At 39.7% G+C, this 20,400-nt stretch overlaps 1 protein-coding gene across 1 annotated transcript in view; it reads left to right on the top strand.

The window, feature by feature from the left end:
* The window catches only part of DENND4C (DENN/MADD domain containing 4C), a 65,435-nt gene that overhangs the window by 31,756 nt on the left and 13,279 nt on the right, over positions 1–20,400 (top strand). The window contains exons 16-24 of the mRNA XM_006881280.1: positions 2,414–2,620; positions 3,385–3,513; positions 3,729–3,873; positions 8,725–8,847; positions 9,744–9,894; positions 12,890–14,054; positions 17,553–17,712; positions 17,852–17,961; positions 18,590–18,765. Coding sequence (XP_006881342.1) covers positions 2,414–2,620; positions 3,385–3,513; positions 3,729–3,873; positions 8,725–8,847; positions 9,744–9,894; positions 12,890–14,054; positions 17,553–17,712; positions 17,852–17,961; positions 18,590–18,765 — 2,366 coding nt within the window. The remainder of the gene's footprint in view (positions 1–2,413; positions 2,621–3,384; positions 3,514–3,728; positions 3,874–8,724; positions 8,848–9,743; positions 9,895–12,889; positions 14,055–17,552; positions 17,713–17,851; positions 17,962–18,589; positions 18,766–20,400) is intronic.

Here is a 20,400-nt window from a genome sequence, read left to right as displayed (position 1 = left end):
CTGCTATGGTTGTTACTGAATAGATTTCTTGGAACCCTACTTGTCATATTGAGACTGAAGTTTATAAATGCTTATATTTATGTGTTAAGAAAGTAGTTGGGAATTAAATATACTTTTAAGAAAACTATTGAAATATAAATCACATACCATACAATTCATCCATGTGAAGTGTGCACTTGAATGACTTTTAGCAAATCAGAGTTATGTAACCCGTACTACAGTTCATTCTAGACCATTTTCACCATCTTACAAAAAAGTCTTCTACCACTTAGCTAGCTGTTAACACCTCCCAGTCCTAAAAAGCCACCAATCTACTTTCTGTCTTTGTTGTTACTGATAGACGTCATTGAATTGAGTGCAACTCATAGTGACCCTCTAAACAACAGATCTGGCCTCTGTCTTCTCTGTTGGTTTGTCTATTCTTGATGTTTGCTCCAGTTGAATTGTATGATGTGTGGTCCTTTGTGACTGTCTCACTTTATTTCACATTTGCAAAGCTTTTCATGTTGTGGCATAGATCATCCCTTTCTTTTTGTTGCTGAATAATATTCCACTATATGGATATATGAAAATTTTTGATCTGTATATTTGATGGTTTCTAGGTTTTTGATCATTTGCTTTATACTACCTACTATGAACATTTGCATATAAATGTTTGTTGTGGGTATATGTTTTCCCTTGTCTTGGATATATACCTAAGTGTGTGTCCTGATAACTTAATAATTAGCACATGCAAGAACTGTGAAACTTTTTCCAAAGTGATTGCTTCATTTTTTGTTACTCCTGTCAGTGCATGAGAGTTCCAGTTTCACCAGATTCTTGTCAATTCTTGCTACTATCTTTTTTTTATTCTAGTGATTGTGTAGTGATATGTCATTGTTTTCATTTGCATTCCCTAAAGACTAGTATTAATGTGCTTTTCTACCAAATGTTAAAATCTAAAGGACTTTAAGTTAAGATAATGACAACATATATATCTTGCTTTATACTCTGACTTAGTTATAAAGAGTTATAAGCAATAGTTAGGTGTGGGTTAAAATGAAACACTCTTTGTACACATACTGATATACTAGATATCTGGGATCTTTAAACATGGAAAGTGCCACAACGAAATTCTCAGATCACATTTTACCAATTAGGGATAATGCCCCAAATCCGAAGGGGTGAAAAAGATAGTCTCTTATTTTCATACCACTTACATTTCTACCAGTGTTTTCTGTGGAGGAAACGAAAGAATTTTTTTTTTTTTTAATTTTTACTGTTACTAACTTAGTAAGTGCAAGCTTCTAAAATGGAAACATTTTATTCCTCACTTTCTAAATTGCATATGCATTATAATTACTCTCCCCTCAGGCTTTTTGGAAAGATATTTTAAAATCTTAGAAAAGTAAAATAATACATTTCCAGATATACCTCCATGTCTCATGGAGAATATAGCTCCAAGGAGACATGAGTGCATCAGGATCTTATTACTGAGAGTATATCAGAGAGGAGGACTCTGGTGCAGAGCCCACAATAGCAGCCTGACTGATCTGAAAGGCTGTGGTTTCTGGGAGTCTGTGTAGCTAAATGAACTAGGAAGTGATTTTAATACCTCATCTGTCCCAAGGAGCCCTAATAGCATAGTACATATAGTCTACATTTAACCAACAATAACTTATGAATTCCTCTGGGCATTCCTGATAATCAGATGTGTTAGATTGCTAATAAAAAGGTCAGGGTTCGAATCCAGGAGCTCTTCTGAGGGGAAGAGATGGACTGCCTCTTCCTGTAAGATAACAGCCTCAGAAATCTGATGGAGAGAGTCAGACTATTTGTGACGGTTCTTCCCTTGCTCACCTAGATTAGAATGGAAGTCAGAGGTAGAGAGCAGACTGCGGGATATCCACTTCCACAGTCTTTCTCAGGACCATCTTGTCTACAGAGGAGGAATAGGCATTCTTTTCAGGAATCACTCATTGAAAGGAATTCACGCAGACTGTGGCTGAGGATTGTAGAGTGGAAATCTGGGAAGGAAACAAGCCTAGAGCATATTACGTTTTAGCAGGGAGAAGAGTGGGAAGAAGGTCGTTTGCTAGGATTGGGATGAAGGAGCTTATAAATTTGCAGGGGATAAATCTTAGACCCATAGTTTTAGTAATCTTGTCATCTATCCAGTATGTTAAGTGCCTTTTTTTTTAATGAGTATCGATGATGTTTCAACAAGGAATTTCTAGTCTTTCTGGAGAAACTTGTTGGCCATCAAATGTAGTGTAAAGTGCTCCTGTCAGATACATGTTCAAAGAAAACTTCTTAAAAACTGATGAAATGCTTGATTTGTAGGTCAGATGTTACATGTTACAATTGTTGCTTGTGTTTCCTACTTTTCCCTCCCATCATCATATTTTAGTAAATATTTCCTTTTTCTTTTTAGGAGATAAAAACAGCTCATAAGTTGGCAAGGAGATGTTATACAAACCCTCCTCATTGGGCCAAGTGCCTATTCAGTCACTGTTACAGCCTCTGGTTTATCTGTCTCCCAGCCTATGTCAGAGTTTCTCATCCCAAGGTCAGAGCTCTGCAGCAGGCATATGATGTACTTATTAAGATGAGGAAAACAGACGTGGACCCACTGGATGAGGCAAGTGTAATAAGTCACTGTTTCTAATTCTGGCTTTGTAGTTTTAGGAAAAATGAGATCTCAGTTTCTTTTAAAGTGTTTCCAGATGTTTTCCATTAAACAAGAAAGGTAAAACTGTTAATCTGTTTCATAGAATCGGCATCTATTGCTTCTTTTTTAAAGTATATGTATTTCAAAACTATTTCTCTGGAATGAAGGAGAGACCTTTTCATGAGTACGACCAGGTTGTTTAACTTAATACATAGAAAGTAATATTCAACTTCGCTTTTGTCTTTCTTCAGCTTTGGGGAGCAAGTGGAGAAGGGGTTTTAGCAAGTGTGTTTCCACTTAGAATCTGTGTCCCTAGGATGAGTGACATAACCTTCAGATTTTTCATCTTAAAATGTAGATCGAATTTTTCACAGTGTTAGTGTTACTGGTATTTTGACACGCTTAACTGTTTTGAAGTCTTTCTTATTGTATGTTACTGGATGTTTGACGGTATCTCTGGCCTCTTCCTACTGGATGCCAGCAACACATCTCATCATTTTCTATGCTGAGAATTCAGAAAGGATTGTGGGTAGTTTTCCTGTTGCATATTAACTGAGATTACCTGGTTGTATGTTACAGTGTGATCTTTTCTGGAGGGTTCATGATAGCCAAACTCAGGTGCTGACCAGGTACCTTGGCAGGGTTGTCTGGAAAGGGGCTCAGGACTTCTCTCATCGTCCTAAGTCATAGACGACTGTGCTAACTACTGATCCATGGTGTGCTTTTTTTGTCAGGTGTGCTATCGAGTAGTAATGCAACTTTGTGGACTGTGGGGCCATCCAATTTTAGCAGTGAGAGTCTTATTTGAAATGAAAACTGCTAAGATAAAGCCAAATGCCATTACTTATGGTTATTATAATAAGGTAAGTAGACCTGAAATTAGGTAATATATGCTACTTATTAGATTTTTTTAGCTACTCAAAACTATTTTGTCTTCTCTTTGAGGCCATAGTAGTAATTATATACGAGTACATAATTATATACGAGGGTATGTGCGCGCACACATGTGTGCATGAATGTATGTATGTATAATTTTTGAAAATACTTACTCCTAATCAGCATTCATATTTGCATTTAGGTGGTTTTGGAGAGCTCATGGCCCAGCAGTACCCGCAGTGGAATCTTCTTATGGACGAAGATACGGAATGTGGTCCGTGGCTTGGCACAGTTTAGGCAGCCACTCAAAAAGACTGTGCAGAAGCCACAGGTCTCCTCAATATCAGGTAATCATGTAATTGGAAAGGTTCTTTCCTTCTTAACCATATAACTTTTGGCATATAAGTCTTGCTATCTAAACTTAAAAGTATTTGTAGTAAAAAACCACCAAGAACATTTTAGTTGATTTATGTCCTGCACCTCTCGAGGCAGCTTAAAACCAAGCTCATTGCCGCTGAGTCGATTCTGACTTTGGACCTATATCCAAATTTATTTTTTTTTTTTGCTTGTGTTTTTCTTTCAGAAGTTTAGACAGTGTCCTGCCACTTGAAATGAAGTGTGGGTCACTCATGTTTAGTTTCGAGGTTGTCAGTGCATGGCTAATTGAACTGTTGTCCTTATCTTTAGCCCCTCAGAACGCCACAGGTGGAAGTGATGGGGACACGGTGAGCCACGGTAGCGTGGATAGTTCTAACGATGCTAACAGTGGGGAGCGTACAGTCTTCGTCAGAGACTTAATCAGGCTTGATTCCACTGATAATCACTCTAGCACAGGTACTAAAATCTGCATTTTACTAACCCTTCACTTACTCTCATGTTAAGTCTTCTCTCTCTCTTCCCCACCCCCCAAAACCTTTTCTCTCTTGAGTTTGTGCGATATGAATATTTAGAAAATACTCCACATTAGTAAGGGAGAAAATTGTCCCCCTCACCCGAGATCACATCTCTTTATTTCCTGGTGTGAAATTAACTTTGGAGCTCTATTCACAAGGCTCTGTCTAGTGTGATCCTTCTGAAACAGTCTGCTTTGTTCATTAATTTGTGGAAGTGTATGACGTTGTCGTTCAGAATTGTAAGGTATAATCAGCTTTAATGCTAATGACAAAATGTACAAATCTTCCCCCCCAATAGAAAATTATCTTAAAGCTCTGAGATTATGAATATTAAAGAAGTAGGAAATAAGTCATACACATTGAGGAAACGATTTGTTGACATAGCTGTTAATGTAAATGACTCTTCTGAGCCGCTCCAGAAGCTATTTTTCCCCTGTGCGTACCTGTGGGCATAACTTGTCCTCTGAAGTTAGAAGAAGCACGTTCGTGTCAAAGCAGCACATCAGGCAGCTGCATGTCGCACATCCTTCTTGTGGTGTTGTGTTGTTGTTAATATCTTAAGCTTTTTTCCCCCCTTGAAAAAGAATTCTGAGTCTAATTCCTATGCTGCTTCTGATGACCTTGTCTCGATGACTGAAGTTTCCTTTTCTCTGCTCTTTGTTGCTCTGCTTTTTGCTCTGTGCTGTTTCTTGGTGCTGCATTTGTCCTTGGCTGTCATGGTGTGGGGTGCAGACAGACGTGTATGATGTGAAGCCATGGATACACGTGTGCATTAATTCTGCCCTTGAATGTTAACCACTTCAGGTAATTTCCCATTTATTAGGTTAAATTTTGCTGACAATACAAGGGGGCGGGGAGGAGACCTTATGCTGTATTTTTAAAGTACTGTTACAAGTAGAAAACCATTTTCATTGTTTTTTTCTTTCTTTCGCTTTTCTTACTCTAAGTATAATCATATATATCTACTGTAACTATCCCATTTAACATTTTATGATCATTTGCAAAGCATATTTGTTAATTGCATTGGAACCATATATTATATCATGTTATAATTCTTTTTTTTATCATGTTATAATTCTTATTTTGAGGTTAGTTGTAGCATCAGTGTCAAATAATGTTACGATTATTACAGACTTTACTGTTTGATAAAAAGCGGGTCAGCTGGTTTTCGCTTTTTAAAATTGGTCCATGAAATTCTTGTGTTTAAAATTACTTTCCCATAAGCACATGTAAATCAGGACTTTTGAGTTACTATTATTTATAAATTAAATGAGCAAGTAAGAATTTTTATTGACTCTCATTTTTTTTTACTCTTCTTATTTCATTGTAGTTTGAAAAAAGTTTTACACAACAAATTAGTTTTGCAGCCAACAATTTCTCTCTGTTTGACATCAGTTGCTATCACCTGAATGGAACAGCTCTCTTCCCTGTGCTACCTTATCTTCTAGATGGACTTTTACTTCCTATATATTTGTGTCTCTGATACTTACAGGAGAAATGGGTTTCATTTATGAAAAACCAGGAAGATGACTTTTCATCCTGAAAGTAGTTTGCCAAAAATAATAATAGCAAGCACCTAGATTTAAAGCTTGTCTTATTATATACAGGCAGGATGGTCCTTTAATGGGAAAATGATTCCCTGGGCATTCTGGGGATTTGCAAAAAGACTCCAGTAGTTGAGGGGGAACCTTCTGATTGTTTTTGTTTTTTCACGTACTTCTTTTTTACTGCAGTTTAATTGACTAAAGGCCGGATCTTGAAGATGTGGGGATTATGTGTCTCTGTAGGGTTTCGAGTGATATCACTGGACACTTTGGGAAACTTCCGACTTACATACTTGAGTTGCTTTTTTCATTAAAGATTGTTTCCTAGAATCTTCTCATGTGGTACCTGATATTGAATCAGCACCTTAGGGACATAACTGGGTCTAAAGATCACCTAGTATCCAGCTCAGTTTGCATTTTGTGGCACCTTTTTTAAACAAACAATAAACAACATAACAGATTTCCTGTACGGAGCTTTAAAATATACTATAATCAAGTTTATTCTGAAAAACAATATTTAAAAATTAATTCTTTTGTTAGGTGGCATGTGCAGCCTGTGAGTACCAAGTGAGATAAGTGTAGAAGCTGGAAGGTTCTGCATACTTACTTTCGTAATATCTCATTGACATCTGATTCTCTGGAAACTGGCCTTACTTCCAATTTTGGATTCTAGCACTTTAAAGTCAAAACAGACTTCTTCAGAACTTTGCCTGAAATAATTTAAAATTTAGGGGGAAATTGCAAGGTTATTGCAGAGAACTTGCAAGTGTCCTCTATCCAGATTTGCTTCTTTGTTTCTTGCCTTTAATCCAGGCATTATATTTTCTTAATCTTATTTGAGAGCAAATGACATACTTTATGCCCTCCTCCCCTCAAATTTTTTAAATCTGTTAATGTTTCAGTAGCATTTTTCTCTTAATGTAACCACAGCATAGTTACTGAATTTAGGGAAACACTGATATGATCCACTAATCTACAATCAGCATTTTCATTTTGTCAGTTTTCCAATACCTTTTGCAATACTTTACTCCTCTTCCTTTAGTCTCTTTTAACCTGGCCCAATTTCTCAGCCTTTCTTTGACTTTGAACTATTTTGAAGAATTCCATTCTTCTCCATCTTGTCCCACAGCCCGGGGTTGCCTGGTGTTTTCTTGTGATTATTAGGTTTTGCATTGGTAGCTGTACCGCACAGTGATACATCGTTCTCATGATCATATTCCAGAGGTGCATAATCTCACCTCCCCCAATACACTTGTGATAATAATTCTGAGCACTAGGTAACAATGGTGCCTGTGTGTCATTACTATCCCTCACATTGCGGGCAATAAGCAGTCTGTAAGGAGACCCTCTCAGACCAAGCAAGATTCTTCTCTTTCTTATCACCATTTCTCCTTAAAATTAGTATTTTTTGATGACTCTTGTCTGATGTAATCTTTTACTATGATGGTTGCAGAAGTGGTGATTTTCCAAATCTGCCGTAGTTGCAGCGGCGCTCTGGCCCTTTGACATGCCCTTGTGATGTTTGTGAGCAGTTTCTTCCTGGCATGGCGTCCATAGCCCTAACTCATCATAGACCTTCTCTGCTGGAACCAGCCAGTTCGTCAGGGATCTCAGCTCCCTTTGAATAGCAAGTAGATTCTTGAAATGAAAACGTGGGCTCTACTTAGGCCTATTGTTACCAGGGTACTAATGTTTCTAGATTCTATAGAGTTAGAAAATATGTATGTCTGCATATTTCAGAAATACCTCCAGTTCTATTCCAGCACCCACAGAGTTTTGTTTTTTCTACTCCTTTTCATAAAGTCTCTCTTAAAGTCATGTTGAGTCATGGCTCCGGTATATCATTACATTTATTCATTTAATTAGTACTGTGGTCCATATAAAAGAATTTTCTAATTGCTGTAATTAATTCCCCGTGAGAATAAAACCTACAAAAGCTTTCAGGGTTTGATTCTGTATACCTCTGCCTAGTAGGCGTACTCCAAATACTGTGTTCAAAAGGCCCCTGGGTTTCTTCTGTAGCCAGTCCTTTTCACTGTGCTTATGTTGTTCCTGTGAAGTCTGATGGTGGTAGGAGTGGTGTTCTGTACCATGGGGTTGGAGCTGGCCCATAGCTGACACTTCCCGCAGGCTTTCAGAGGCAGTGAATTAATCGTGTGGGAGGAAATTGCCATATGCAGAAGAACTGAATTAATGTACTTTCATCTTTAGCCCTATTTCCCATTTTTGTCAATTACGTTTTAATATGTAGAAATTAATACACTCCCAAAACTAAAAGCATTACCAAAAATCATACTTAGAAACATTTCTTCCCTCTGTTATTCCTTCTACCCTGCACTCCCTTATAGTTAAACAATTTTATTGGGTTTTGGCTAATAAGTCCTACATTTGTTTTGCATACAGTAAACTGATATGTGTGCTTTATTTCTCTGTCTTTCATACATAGCAGGTAGCATGCCATAGAAACTCGTCTCTTAGAGACTTTATAAAGTATCTTGTCTAAGTACCTTTATTCACAGAACAAGAAATTACAGGGTAATGCCTCCAAATGTGCCGTGGTCTTTAGTCTTGGATGTTTTTGTTTCTACTGTTCTTTGCTTCTTTTTGTTTAAAATGCGCTGTGTGCTTTGTGGGCTTCTCTTGTCTTCCTTTCTCCAAGCTTAATTGTGGTGTAGATCAGTGGCATTTCCTTTTGATATTTTACAGGTGGATTGTAAGTATTTGACAATATTTATGTGTGAACTTGCATTTTTCTTAACAGGGGGTCAGTCTGACCAAGGCTATGGGTCTAAGGATGAACTTATAAAGGATGATGCGGAAATTCATGTGTCTGAAGAGCAAGTAGCAGGAGAGTTGGCCACCAAAACAAAAATGCAAACAGAAGGTGAAGGACTGAAATATACCAGCTTTGCTTGGACAAATAAATGCCTGTGTTATTTAAACGTTACCTTTTTTTGGTCCTTTTGGCGATAACCTGCCAAAAAATGCAAGATACTATATACTGTTATACAAAATTGTCTTCTTTGTTGTTGTGTGCTGGGGAGTTGGAGCCAGCCCATAGCTGACTCTCCAGCAGGTTTTCAGAGGCAGTAAATTGCACGGGAGAATACCCATCTTTCTTCCATGGAGCAGCTGGTGGATTTGAACCTCATGCCTCTGGGATGGCAGCACAGCTTCTTAACACTAGACCATCAGAGCTCCCTAAAGTTGTCTTTAGTAGCTTCTAAATTTTGAAGTTGGAGAGACTCTTAAAGACTGTGCTTTGAAGGAAACAGCAGCCCAGCTGAAGCATTCGTTTTGATAAAATTCTGTCGCTAGTCTGTGGACAAAGCATGGACTCCACTTTGCGTTATCACAGTGGGATTCCAAGCCCAGAACACCCAAACCCATTGTCACTGAGTTGATTCCAACCTGATAACATGAAGGGCATGGCTTCATGGCAGTCAGATCGCCTCTCTATTCTCTCACGCCGAGGTGCACTTTCTCTGACGCTGGCACTCTGCTGCAGAGATTATAGAAGCAAGTCCTCTGCTAGTTGCCAAGCATTGGGGACTGTAACTAAAGGCCAGAACTTCAGTCATTTCACCTAAGAATGCTTACGTTGGGATGATAGAATACTGAAATAAAGCATTTCTTTCAGTTAGTACTGGTAGCTTTTGTGGCAGGAGGTAACTCAATAATAAAATAATTGTGCATTACCCTCTAACTTGACGGGGTCGGGGGGAATCTCTCTTCATGTTGGCAAAGTAGAAATGGTAATATCTAAATGTTTTATTCCAGATGTATGTGATATCCCTACTCTCGGGACAAAGCATTCACAAACTAGTCCAGAGTCCCAGAGTCCCGTGGAACCTCCTGTGTGGGGTGGCAGTATTGTGAAAGTTCCCTCTGGTGTATTTGATACCAGCAACAGGAAAAATAGCATTGGTGAGTCTGTATGTTTTGAGCTTGGTATTTTTTTAAAAAATTATTATTTTTTTTTTTGTGTGTGTGTGTGTGTGTACTGTCAAATCGGATCTGACTGGTACAGGAGGAGATTATCACTCCTTCTCCAGCAGAGCATCTGGTGGATTCGGGTGAGTCTGTGTATTTTTGGGGTGTGTGTGTTTGTCTGGTGACATTAAATGATTTAGATAATGGTGGTGGACATGCACAAGAATCAGAAATGAGTGGAAATCCCAGAATTGAACTAAAGTGGTGTCAACATTTCTGTCTAAAACTAGGTGAATTTTTTTACACTAAGGCTCCTTCGGGTGTTGAGTTACTTGTCTTTATACCTGTTTTCCATCATTCCTCTTCGTCACTGTAGCAGGTGAAAGAGACTTGAACCTGTGATAAGTGATTTTTAAAGGAAAGTGCAGTGTCTGCAGTTCACTTCTTCAGAGTCAGCTCTCTATATAAATGTAGCTTTTTTTATGTTTTATATGACTTTACAATCCGTGTGAAGATAGTTCTGTGCTCTGAAGGTCTTTTCTTTTTGTATTGATGCAGAGTTCAGTTTATATTTTCTTGGTGGTGCTAAAGAGGGGAAACTGAAGGAATTTAGGGGAGAGAATTAATATCTATGTTCTAGATTTCATTCTTCCCCCAAGGTGTTGAGGAGGAAAGGAGGGCCAAGTCTTCATCCGTGTGTCTTTATCTTCTAAGAATATGAAACTGTAGGGTCCGCCCTCGTTGGTTTCCTTCCCTTTTTGTTCCGCTGGTTTCCATATTTCATCTCAGTCTGGGACAGCTTGTTCTCTAAGCACATATGAGGTACTAAGGGATTTTTGCTAGTGTAGTAAGATTGAACAAAGTGCACTACCAAGTTCCTGGAAACGGAGAGATCCATACATATTTAAAAAGGTCTTTTTCTCAAATTCCAATAAATGCTTTCAAAGCAGGTACAGCTTTTGGAGTTGTAAAATAGACCCATTTAATCCCCCCCCCCCAAAAAAAATTTAAAATATATCTAAAGAACCTGGAAATTAATTTGGAAGATTAAAACAAACAAAAAAAAAACAAAAGCCAAATAGAAAACATGAAGTGTGAAGTGCAGCATTTCCCCTTAAGGCTCCCAGATCATTGCACGTCTAAAAAAAATGAATTCTACTCCTAAATAAGAATGGATCAAATAAGAAGTGGTTTTGGTCTTGGAGAGGAGAGAAATTGTATAGAGGCAAAGTGTAAAAAGCAACTTTATTTCCTCCAAAACTGAGTCTACTGACGTATTTGATGCCCTTTGATCTGCCGTAGCTGCCTCCTTTGAGGACTGACGTCTGGTTGCTCACCAGTGTTCCTGCTCCCTCACATGATGGTACTGCTTGGCGTTCAGATTATTTATTCAAGGGATAAATATATCTGAAAATTGTTTACTTCTCAGGTTTTATTAGCCATCTTAAAATTTGCCATTCTTTCCTGAACTCTTTTACTTTGAAACAGCTCTTTTCTTTTCGAGCACTGAGGTTTGCTTATAGGAAATACAGGATCCATCCAAAATTCCTGGTGAATATTTGTTGACTTGAATACATGAAAGCAAAAATAAGAGTCCTCAACAAGATAGATGACCTTCAAGAGAGATGTGATCGTTTGTTTGTGGGGTCTCTGTGAGTCATAGTTGACTTGGGAGCATCTAACAACAATAATTTAGCTGAGAATGTATTTTTTAAGAAATTTAGTTCAAAATTTTTTTTTAAAATTATTTTATATTGGTTTGCATACAAAATTTGTATACATTGTTTTTCACACTTTCCTTTATTCACATTGGTGTTCCATACAATCATTTCCATACATTGTATTTTATAAACTTAATCCTCATTTAATTATACCCACCATTGCCCTGTCTTTGCAGGCGCCTACATCTTAAGATGTTAAAGGACATAGCCCTAATTTCATTGATGAATATGCATTTTTGTCAACAATACATATATCTACAACATACACTGCATGAGCCATCTATTTTTATTTTTTTTTCTCTGTAAATGTTTATGAAAATCAATAAAATACAATTATAGAAAAAAAACAAACAAAAAACAAAACAAAAAAAACACATAAATGACTATTCTACCAAGCTTGGTGCAGTCAGTTATTTTTCATTAGCGGAATCAAGCATACAAGATAGGAGTGGGGCCAGCCTACATATAGCCAGTATTTCCTGAACTTCCCTTTCCAAATCTAGAGGCAAGGCAGGAACTAGATAGGGTTTCAACACACCACACAATAATAAAAGCCTCTACATTTTCAGTTTTTAATGAAGTTGTGTTAGTATTTTACTCCTGCATCTTCTCAATTGTTTCTTCCTTATATTTGCCCTTTTCTTTTCCAACTTGGCGAGATTTAGCTTTACGTTCAAGGATCTTTTTTCTGTCTTTATCCAGTTTTAGCTTAGTGATAACCACCTTGCTAGGGTGAATGCCCACATGGACCGTTGTGCCATTAGCTTTTTCTCACTGCACTCGTTCAATGTAGATGACATATTTCTTCCTGTAAACCTGAACTACTTTGCCAATTTGCTGACCTTTATAGTGCCCTCGTACAACCTGAACTTCATCATCCTTTCGGATGGGTATGGACCGCACGTTGTATTTCTGCCTCAGCTCCTTGGACAGAGGAGAAGACATAATCTTCCTTCGAACGTGAGAGGGTGCATTGAAGTGCCTTTTACGGTTTTTGCTCCGGTCAGAAGTCACAAAAGGATTGAACTTCATTTTGGCCGCTGCCGCTTCAGCGATGGCCACCTACACTGCATGAGCCATCTATTTTTAAATGTGTATACATATAAATAGAGGTTGAAAGGCAGCTATATACGTTAAAAGGTTCATTAACTTTAAGAGGCAGGATTGAATAGCCTTTTCTATACTTCTTCATATTTTTGTTACTTCCGAGTCTGACTCCGAGCATGTGTATAGAGGCTAATTTTTTCTTATTTGACTTTCTTTTTCAGACAGTACATCAAGTGTGATGTTATCTTCTCCAGATCCAGTGGAAGAAGTAGTGTTTGATGATGGTACTAATCTTAAAAAGACCGGTGATCGAGGAGAAAAAAGGCAAAAGCATTTTTCAGAGAGGAGTTGTAGTTTTAGTTCTGAAAGTCGAGCAGGCATGTTGCATAAGAAGAGCAGCATGGATTTGAATTCGAGCGAGGTGGCCATCATGCTGGGAGCAGATGCCAAGATTCTGACAGCAGCCTTGACGGGTCCTAAGACTTCTCCACTCCACAGCCCAAAACCCCAGAGCTTTGAGCCCGCTAGCTGTCCTGTAGCTGACCCGCGAGCCCATGTGTCCGAAAGCACTTGGGAGTCAGAGCATAGGTCCTCTCCGGTGTTAGAGATGCTCGAGGAGAGTCAGGAGCTCCTGGAGCCTGCAGCTGATGATAATGTAGCTAAAACTACCACGACACAGGATGCCTGTGACAGTTCCCAGGAAGACGGCAACAGTAACCAGAGCAGAGACTTGAAGGCAGGACACAAAGATCCAGTAAGTAAGAGAAGCAATGTCTACAGCATGGCTAAAGCTGTGGAAAGGGAAGATGTTGAAAAGGGGCTGGATCCTCTGTCTCTCTTTGCCACCGAATGTACAGGCAACAAAACTCCTGATTCGGAAGAGAAAGCATTTTCACCAACTATTGCACGTAATCTCGCCGATGAAATTGAAAGCTATATGAACCTTAAAAGTCCCCTGGGCAACAAGTCTTCTAGTATGGAGTTACATGGAAAAGGACACAAGGAGCCTGCCCCCAGCCCTGCGTTTATTCACCCTTTAGAGAGGAGATCAAGTCTACCTTTAGATCATGGCCCGCCAACCCAGGAAAAGCCCAAGGGTGGAAAGAGTCCTCCCACGGTGTCCAGGTCTAAAACCTTCACTGGGCATTTTAAAGCGCAGACTCCCTCTCGATCTTACAAAGAGCGTTCGACTTCTTTGTCAGCGCTGGTGCGTTCCTCGCCACACGGCTCTTTGGGGTCTGTGGTAAACTCGTTGTCGGGGCTAAAGCTGGATAATATACTCTCAGGGCCCAAGATCAACGTCCTCAAAGTTAGTATGAAACAAGCCGCCTCAGCCGCTGGTAAAGTGTGGGAAGCCGTAACATCGGTCTACAGCTACTCCGATGATGAGGTAAGAAAGTCCTGTGTGTGTTCTGATATTGAAGTGTTTTGTCTGTTTTTCTCTCCTTTCAGTGAACTACTATTGAAGACCTCTTGTGACTGGTGAATTGGAACCACTGGAGATGAATGGCCTTTGGGTCAGCAGGACAGTCAGTGCCCTTCAGACTGTGCCTCAACTTGAACATCCGTGTTATTGTTTTGTGCTGTCAAGTTGTAACCCACTCATAGCTGACCCCCAGTGGTTTTTCACAGCCTGTACATTGCAAAGGAGGAGATTGCCTATCTTCCTATCATGGAACAGCTACTGAATGGATTCCAACTGTATGCCTTCTCTTTGGCAGTGCAAGTCCTTACCACTGGGATACCCAAGAAAGAAAATATCACACACTTTAAACAGTATTGTAATTCATTGCTGCCACATTGATTCCAAATCATAGTTACACTGTAGGGCAGAGTCTAATGTCAGCAGGATTTGCAAGGCCGTAATCTTTGCAGTCCATCGTGGCAGTCAACCATGGCAGTCCATCTGGTTGAGGGTCTTCTCCTCTGCTGACCCTCCACCCTTCCCAGCATCATGTCCTTCTCCAAGGAATAGCCCCTCCTAGCAACATCCAAAGTATGTGAAGTAAAGCCTCACGATCACGATGGCTATACCGTCTCCAAGACATATCTGTTTGTTCTCTTGGCCATCTGGGATGTTCAGTGCTCTTCTCCAACAGCTGGGGTTTTTTTTTCTTTTTTTAACACTACAGCTCTTGTGTGTCAGGAATTGTGAGGCTACAACAGAGTTCAGCTCCTTTTGTTCTTAGTGTCTTATGAATCGTACTCAACTTGACAGATGAATCATACTCATCTTGATAGCACCTAACAACAACAACAGTCTTTGCAAAAGCAGACTGTCCCAGAACATCTGGTGGTTTTAAACAGTCAATCTTTTGGTTACCAAATGAGCATTTAACCACGTGCTATTAGGACTTTGTATGTAACTACTTATCAGTCTCTATTAAATCATTAGGCTTATTTATTTGAAAACACTGACAGTATTTGAATCTTACTAGTAATGCTGCTCTGTTGACGGAGTGAACTGTCACTATGTGAGTACTTTTAGTGTCTTTACAGATCTGTCTTGTACGAAGTACAGCCAGAGTACTCCTTAAAAGCAAAGATGGTTAGGCTGTAGCTCATATACGCAACAGTGGTTCAGTGTCAGCTGCTAACCGAAGGCCCATGCTTTGATTCCATTAGCTGCTCCGCGAGGGAATGATGTGGCGATCTGCTTCATAAAGATTACAGCCTCTGCACTGCAATCCCAGAGGCACGTGGTTCGAATCTACCAGATGCTCTGCTGTAAGAAGGAGGGGCAGTCTCTTTCTGTGCCAGTCAGATCTGATTCGACGATACACACGCGCGTACAAATTTTTTAAAAAAGGAAAAAAAAATTACAGCTTCAGAGACCCTCTAGGACAATGCTGCTCTCTCATGGGGTCACATCTGTTATTATGGCATCAAGTCGGAACCAACTCATAGCTGACCCTTGAGCAGGTTTAAGTAACTTACCTTTTTTATATGTATGGAGTTTACTCTGCAGTTTAATACATTTCACTACTGTGTGCTTAAAAAATTCTTTTAAAAATCATTGTGAACTCTCAAAGCTAAGCCATAACTTACTGTACTTGAGCAGTGTGGTCTCTTAAGGTCTTTTCTATATATGAATCAAACTGACACCAGCAACTAGGCAACTTAGGGGCCCGAGAGTTTATGTTAATGGAGGAGGAAGAGCTCAGAAAGCGGTGAGAATGGTTGCCCAACTCTGAGAACATACTGGCACTGAATTTCATGTGTAGAAGTTGTTGAATTGGTATATATTCTGCTCTGTGTGTCCTCTATAAAGGACATCAGTAAAAAGGAAGTACAAAATTGTAAGGACAATTAATCATTAGATCATTTTAGGAAAATAGAGGTGAAGCAAATGAACTAGTTTTATTGAAAAAAAAGTAATTGATTTCATCTTTATGTTCATAACATTTATATACCACATGTATAATAGAAAAGACAATTATCTCTGAATGTTTGCTATTGGCACTTGAGCAACACAGGAGTTAGGAGTCAGCGACCCTCTTCACTGTTAGAAATTTATGTAGGACTCTTGGCTGGAGAGATCTCTTCACAAGGAGATGATGAGTGTCACATAATGTTCTAAGTGGATATTTGAGACACTTGAGCTCGCTGAAGTAATTGAAGAGCCAATATTAGAATCTGGCTATCTGAATATAAAACACTATTTGTACAAGGACCGTTGATGAGATTTTGAGCTCCTAGAGTTCCTTTGTTTTACTGAGGCAGGGAGCACAGGAGCATAGTCCATAGAGCCTTGCACACACTTCAGGGCTTGACACAGTTTCAGTTCACCAGCGATTTTACCAGAGAAAGACGGGAAGTCTCCTCCCATTCAATATATCCCCTCAGAAACCCCCTAGAGGGCAGCTATGAATTGGTTCCAGCAAAGCAGTGTGAGGGCAAACAAGGAGTCCTGAAACAGGAAGCAGTCATTTGAACTGAACAAGGGGGTGCTGTGTGGTTTAGAATCAGGAAAGATGAGTGTGTGCTTTATACCTTTTCTCCATACCTGTTCAGGCTGTATGTTGAGCACATCCTTCAAGAAGCTGGACCATATGAAGAAGAATATGACATTGGGGTTGGAAGAAGACTCATCAACAAACTACATTGTGAAAAGGACGCAACTTTGCTTGCAAAAATGTGAGGAAAATCGAGGACTGTAGTTTTCAATGTGGACTATAGCTCAACATCAAGGAAACTAAAGTCCTCGCCAGTTGACCAACAGGCAGCATCATGATGGAAAAAGAGATTGAAGTTATCAGTGATCTGGCTTCATTTGTATCTAATCAGCATTGCTTTGGACAAATGGACTGTCAGGGACCTCTTGAAAAGGCTAAAGAACAAGAACAAGGATGTCAGTTTAAAGTTGGCCGGACCCAAGGCTTGGTATTTTCCTTTGCTTCATATGCATGTGAAAGTTGGCCTACAGATAAGGAAGACCGAGGAAGAATTGTGATGTTTGAGATGTGATGTTGTTGAAGAATAGTGAACATAACCTGGATGGCCGAAAGAACAGAGCTGTCTGGGGGGCAGTGCAGCCAGGGTGAGTGCTCCTTAGAGGCAAAGGTAATGAAAGGTCTTCTCACATACTTTGGGCCTGTTGTCAGGAGGCACCAGGCCTTGGAAAACGACATGCTCGGAAAAGGATGAGCCGTAGCTGGCTCTGCAGCACCTGATACCAGCATCCTAAACTTGCACCACAAACACAACAGAAATCTTCACTACGAAGACATTGCTTGAATGCGTGCTTGGGTCTAGAAGATGAATTCCAGATAATAGTGATAAGAATTTGTGATTTTGAGAAATACTGTGACAGTGGTTTAAGTATTACAAAAGAGTTTATTAAGAGCATGTTACTCATGCGTGTGGTTTTATTCTTTTTTAATTCAAGGAGGAACCAAGTAGAGATTACAGCTTCCCAGCCGGCCTAGAAGACCATATTTTGGGAGAGCCTAACGTGGGTATGGGCTCCAGTGAGCTCACCCAGAGCACCACGAGCCTGGGCAGCAGCAGCAGCAGCGGAGACGTGGGCAAACTGCATTACTCCACAGGTACAGAGAGCGACTTGTCTTCCTTCAGTGTTTGCACGTTTACTCAGTTCACCTTCTTTCCACAGTACAACACACTAAACCACATTTGTTTAGATAATCTGATATTTTTAATACTAGCCATGTCTTTTACTCTCAACAGGTGATGTTCTATATCCAAGAGGATTAAAAGGGCAGGACTTTGAAAAATCAGAGCATGGTTCTTCCCAAAATACTAGCATGTCGAGCATCTATCAGAATTGTGCAATGGAGGTAAAAGTTCTGTATTCTTCCCAGAATAAAATGACTGTGAGAATATATTTTTATATACATTTTTTATGTTATTAATTTTAATGAACATTTACAGAGAGTTTGGATTTCCATTCATTCATTCATTGTTGCACTTTTCTCCCCTGCCCTCCCCTCCCCCCCAGTTTGCTCTTCTGTTTGAAAAGTAAAAGAAAAATTCCTTCATTGGTATTATTTTAGAATGGTATTTAATTCCATGACACCTTTGTGGAAAGAATATTTTTTTTTTAAATTTGCTTAGTCTCTGTGTAAGGAAACCAGTGAGCTATAATTTTTGCCTACAGCAGGCCCTGTTAATTCCAAATTTGATTACCAGGACAGGAAATCTGTTTAGGAGAATATTGTGTTGAGATTCCGTTTTCCTTCTGTTGTTAGCTAATAACAAGTCACTTGTGACACAGTCTGATTCCACATTTGCAGAGAAGTGTCTGAAGCACTGGCTGGTGGGAAGCACGCTGGTCAGAGGCACCTGTGGGTGTGTTCACACTGCCTGCGCCTTTTGGTTAATGATCAAGTGCTTACCCATTTGTGCCGCCCGGGGTGGTAATTTCCACCACGGATGTTCTCATGCTCTGCATTTTTGTGTTCTTAGGTGTTGATGTCGAGCTGCTCACAGTGTAGAGCTTGTGGAGCTCTGGTTTATGATGAAGAAATCATGGCTGGTTGGACTGCCGATGACTCCAATTTGAATACAACCTGCCCATTCTGTAAAAGCAATTTCTTGCCTCTTCTCAATATAGAATTTAAAGACCTGAGGAGCTCTGCAAGGTCAGTATTGTAAAACTTCCCTTAATTACTCACAGGTAACAATCATAAAAACTCAAAGCACCAGCGGTACCTACGTCAGTTCTAACCCATAGTGACCACCCATGAGGCTTCCAGGACGTAAAACTTTACCAGATGAGCCCGCCCTCCCCTCTCCTGGGGAGCAGCTGGTGGATTTGAACTGCCGTCGTTTAGGGTTAGCACCCTGATAATACTGCGCACTAGGCCGCCTGGGCTCCATTTAGAGATAAGTTCCCCCAGGAAAGCATGAGTCCTGGGAGAGGAGTGAAATTGTTGATGGTGTGCCCAGGGGTATTTTCTTTCTCTCTGCAACTTAAGCATTTGAGCAGAAAATATTGGTCATTTAGATAACTGCATTTGAGTCTTGATTAAATAGTAATTGTTGTTGTACATCATTGAGTCAGAACTGACCCATAGCTGATGCTATGGGAAGAGATTCTCTCTTTCTCCTGTGGAGCAGCTGATGAATTCAAACCACATACTTTTGCATTGGCATCACACTTCCTTACCACTAAGCCACCAGAGTTCCCATAAGTAGTTGTTAGGTGCTGGTCTAATCTAGTTTTCCAAGTATCATCGACTAATGAACCTATCTTATTTGATTCCTTATGGATATGTTATTGTGTACCATTGATTAAGAGCCAACCCATGGCTGACCCTCGAGTGGGTTTTCAGAGGCAGTTAATAGCACAGGAGGAGACTGCCCGTCCTTCTGCAGAGCATTTGGTGGATCCCAACTGCATGCCCTTGAATCTACATATTGATATATAGTGTTGCCTTGTTCAAATATCAATAAGACTAATATTCTTCAATCTGGTTCTGAATTCATGTGTTCTTTTTTTGTTTCTACTATATTGTTTTTATTACTCTGTTTATTTAGCATCTTGTAGGATGAGTTCCCTCTGTGGTTTTTTTCCTTCCTCCTTAAAATTATCTACCAGCTGCCTGGGCAGTGCCAAAAACAATTGGAACGAATGCTAGCCATACTCTACACATTGTGTATATAGTGAATCCAGTGGACTTAGCTTCATTAAAATTCTCTGGGACACCCCAAGTCTTGATGGCATAAACAGTGCATGTGACCATAAGAAGATTGTTCTATTCCGAGGGACAGATGATTTTGAGATCTGTAATGTCACATGTGAGAACTTGGGGTTCATTGTCTTATATACGTCGTAGTCTGTGATGATGTTGAGTGGATCAACACCAAACCAAATAAAAACACCTAAAAGCTGAACTGACATTAAACTAGAAGTAATTGCCAGCTGGGATGTTTGGCTTATGAGTCTGGGAGCTACCCCTGCCTTCTTGCCCTGATCACACAAATTACCACACTTAAAATCCCCAGGAAGCCAAGTGTGTCCATGGCCCTCAGAATGTGCTGTACATGCCGAAAGTGAGTGTACATCATCATTTTCCACCCTGAACTTAGTGTCCAGAAGCGAAGCTTCAAGGCAGCAGTCAGCCAACCAGGTTATCACAATTGTACATAAACCCAGTGAGACCCAACATTGAGGCAGAGACAACTCTGAAAAAGTAGACCCAAACAATTTTAAACTTGAGAATTTAATGAAAATGTTTTTCCTTCTCTTGATAGCTTTTTAAAACTGTTGGGAT

The sequence above is a fragment of the Elephantulus edwardii genome, unplaced genomic scaffold (genome assembly GCF_000299155.1).
Source record: "Elephantulus edwardii isolate Elephantulus edwardi_28Jun2011 unplaced genomic scaffold, EleEdw1.0 scaffold00014, whole genome shotgun sequence".
NCBI classification, from domain to species: Eukaryota; Metazoa; Chordata; class Mammalia; order Macroscelidea; family Macroscelididae; genus Elephantulus; species Elephantulus edwardii.
This window is presented reverse-complemented; position numbering and strand designations above follow the sequence as displayed.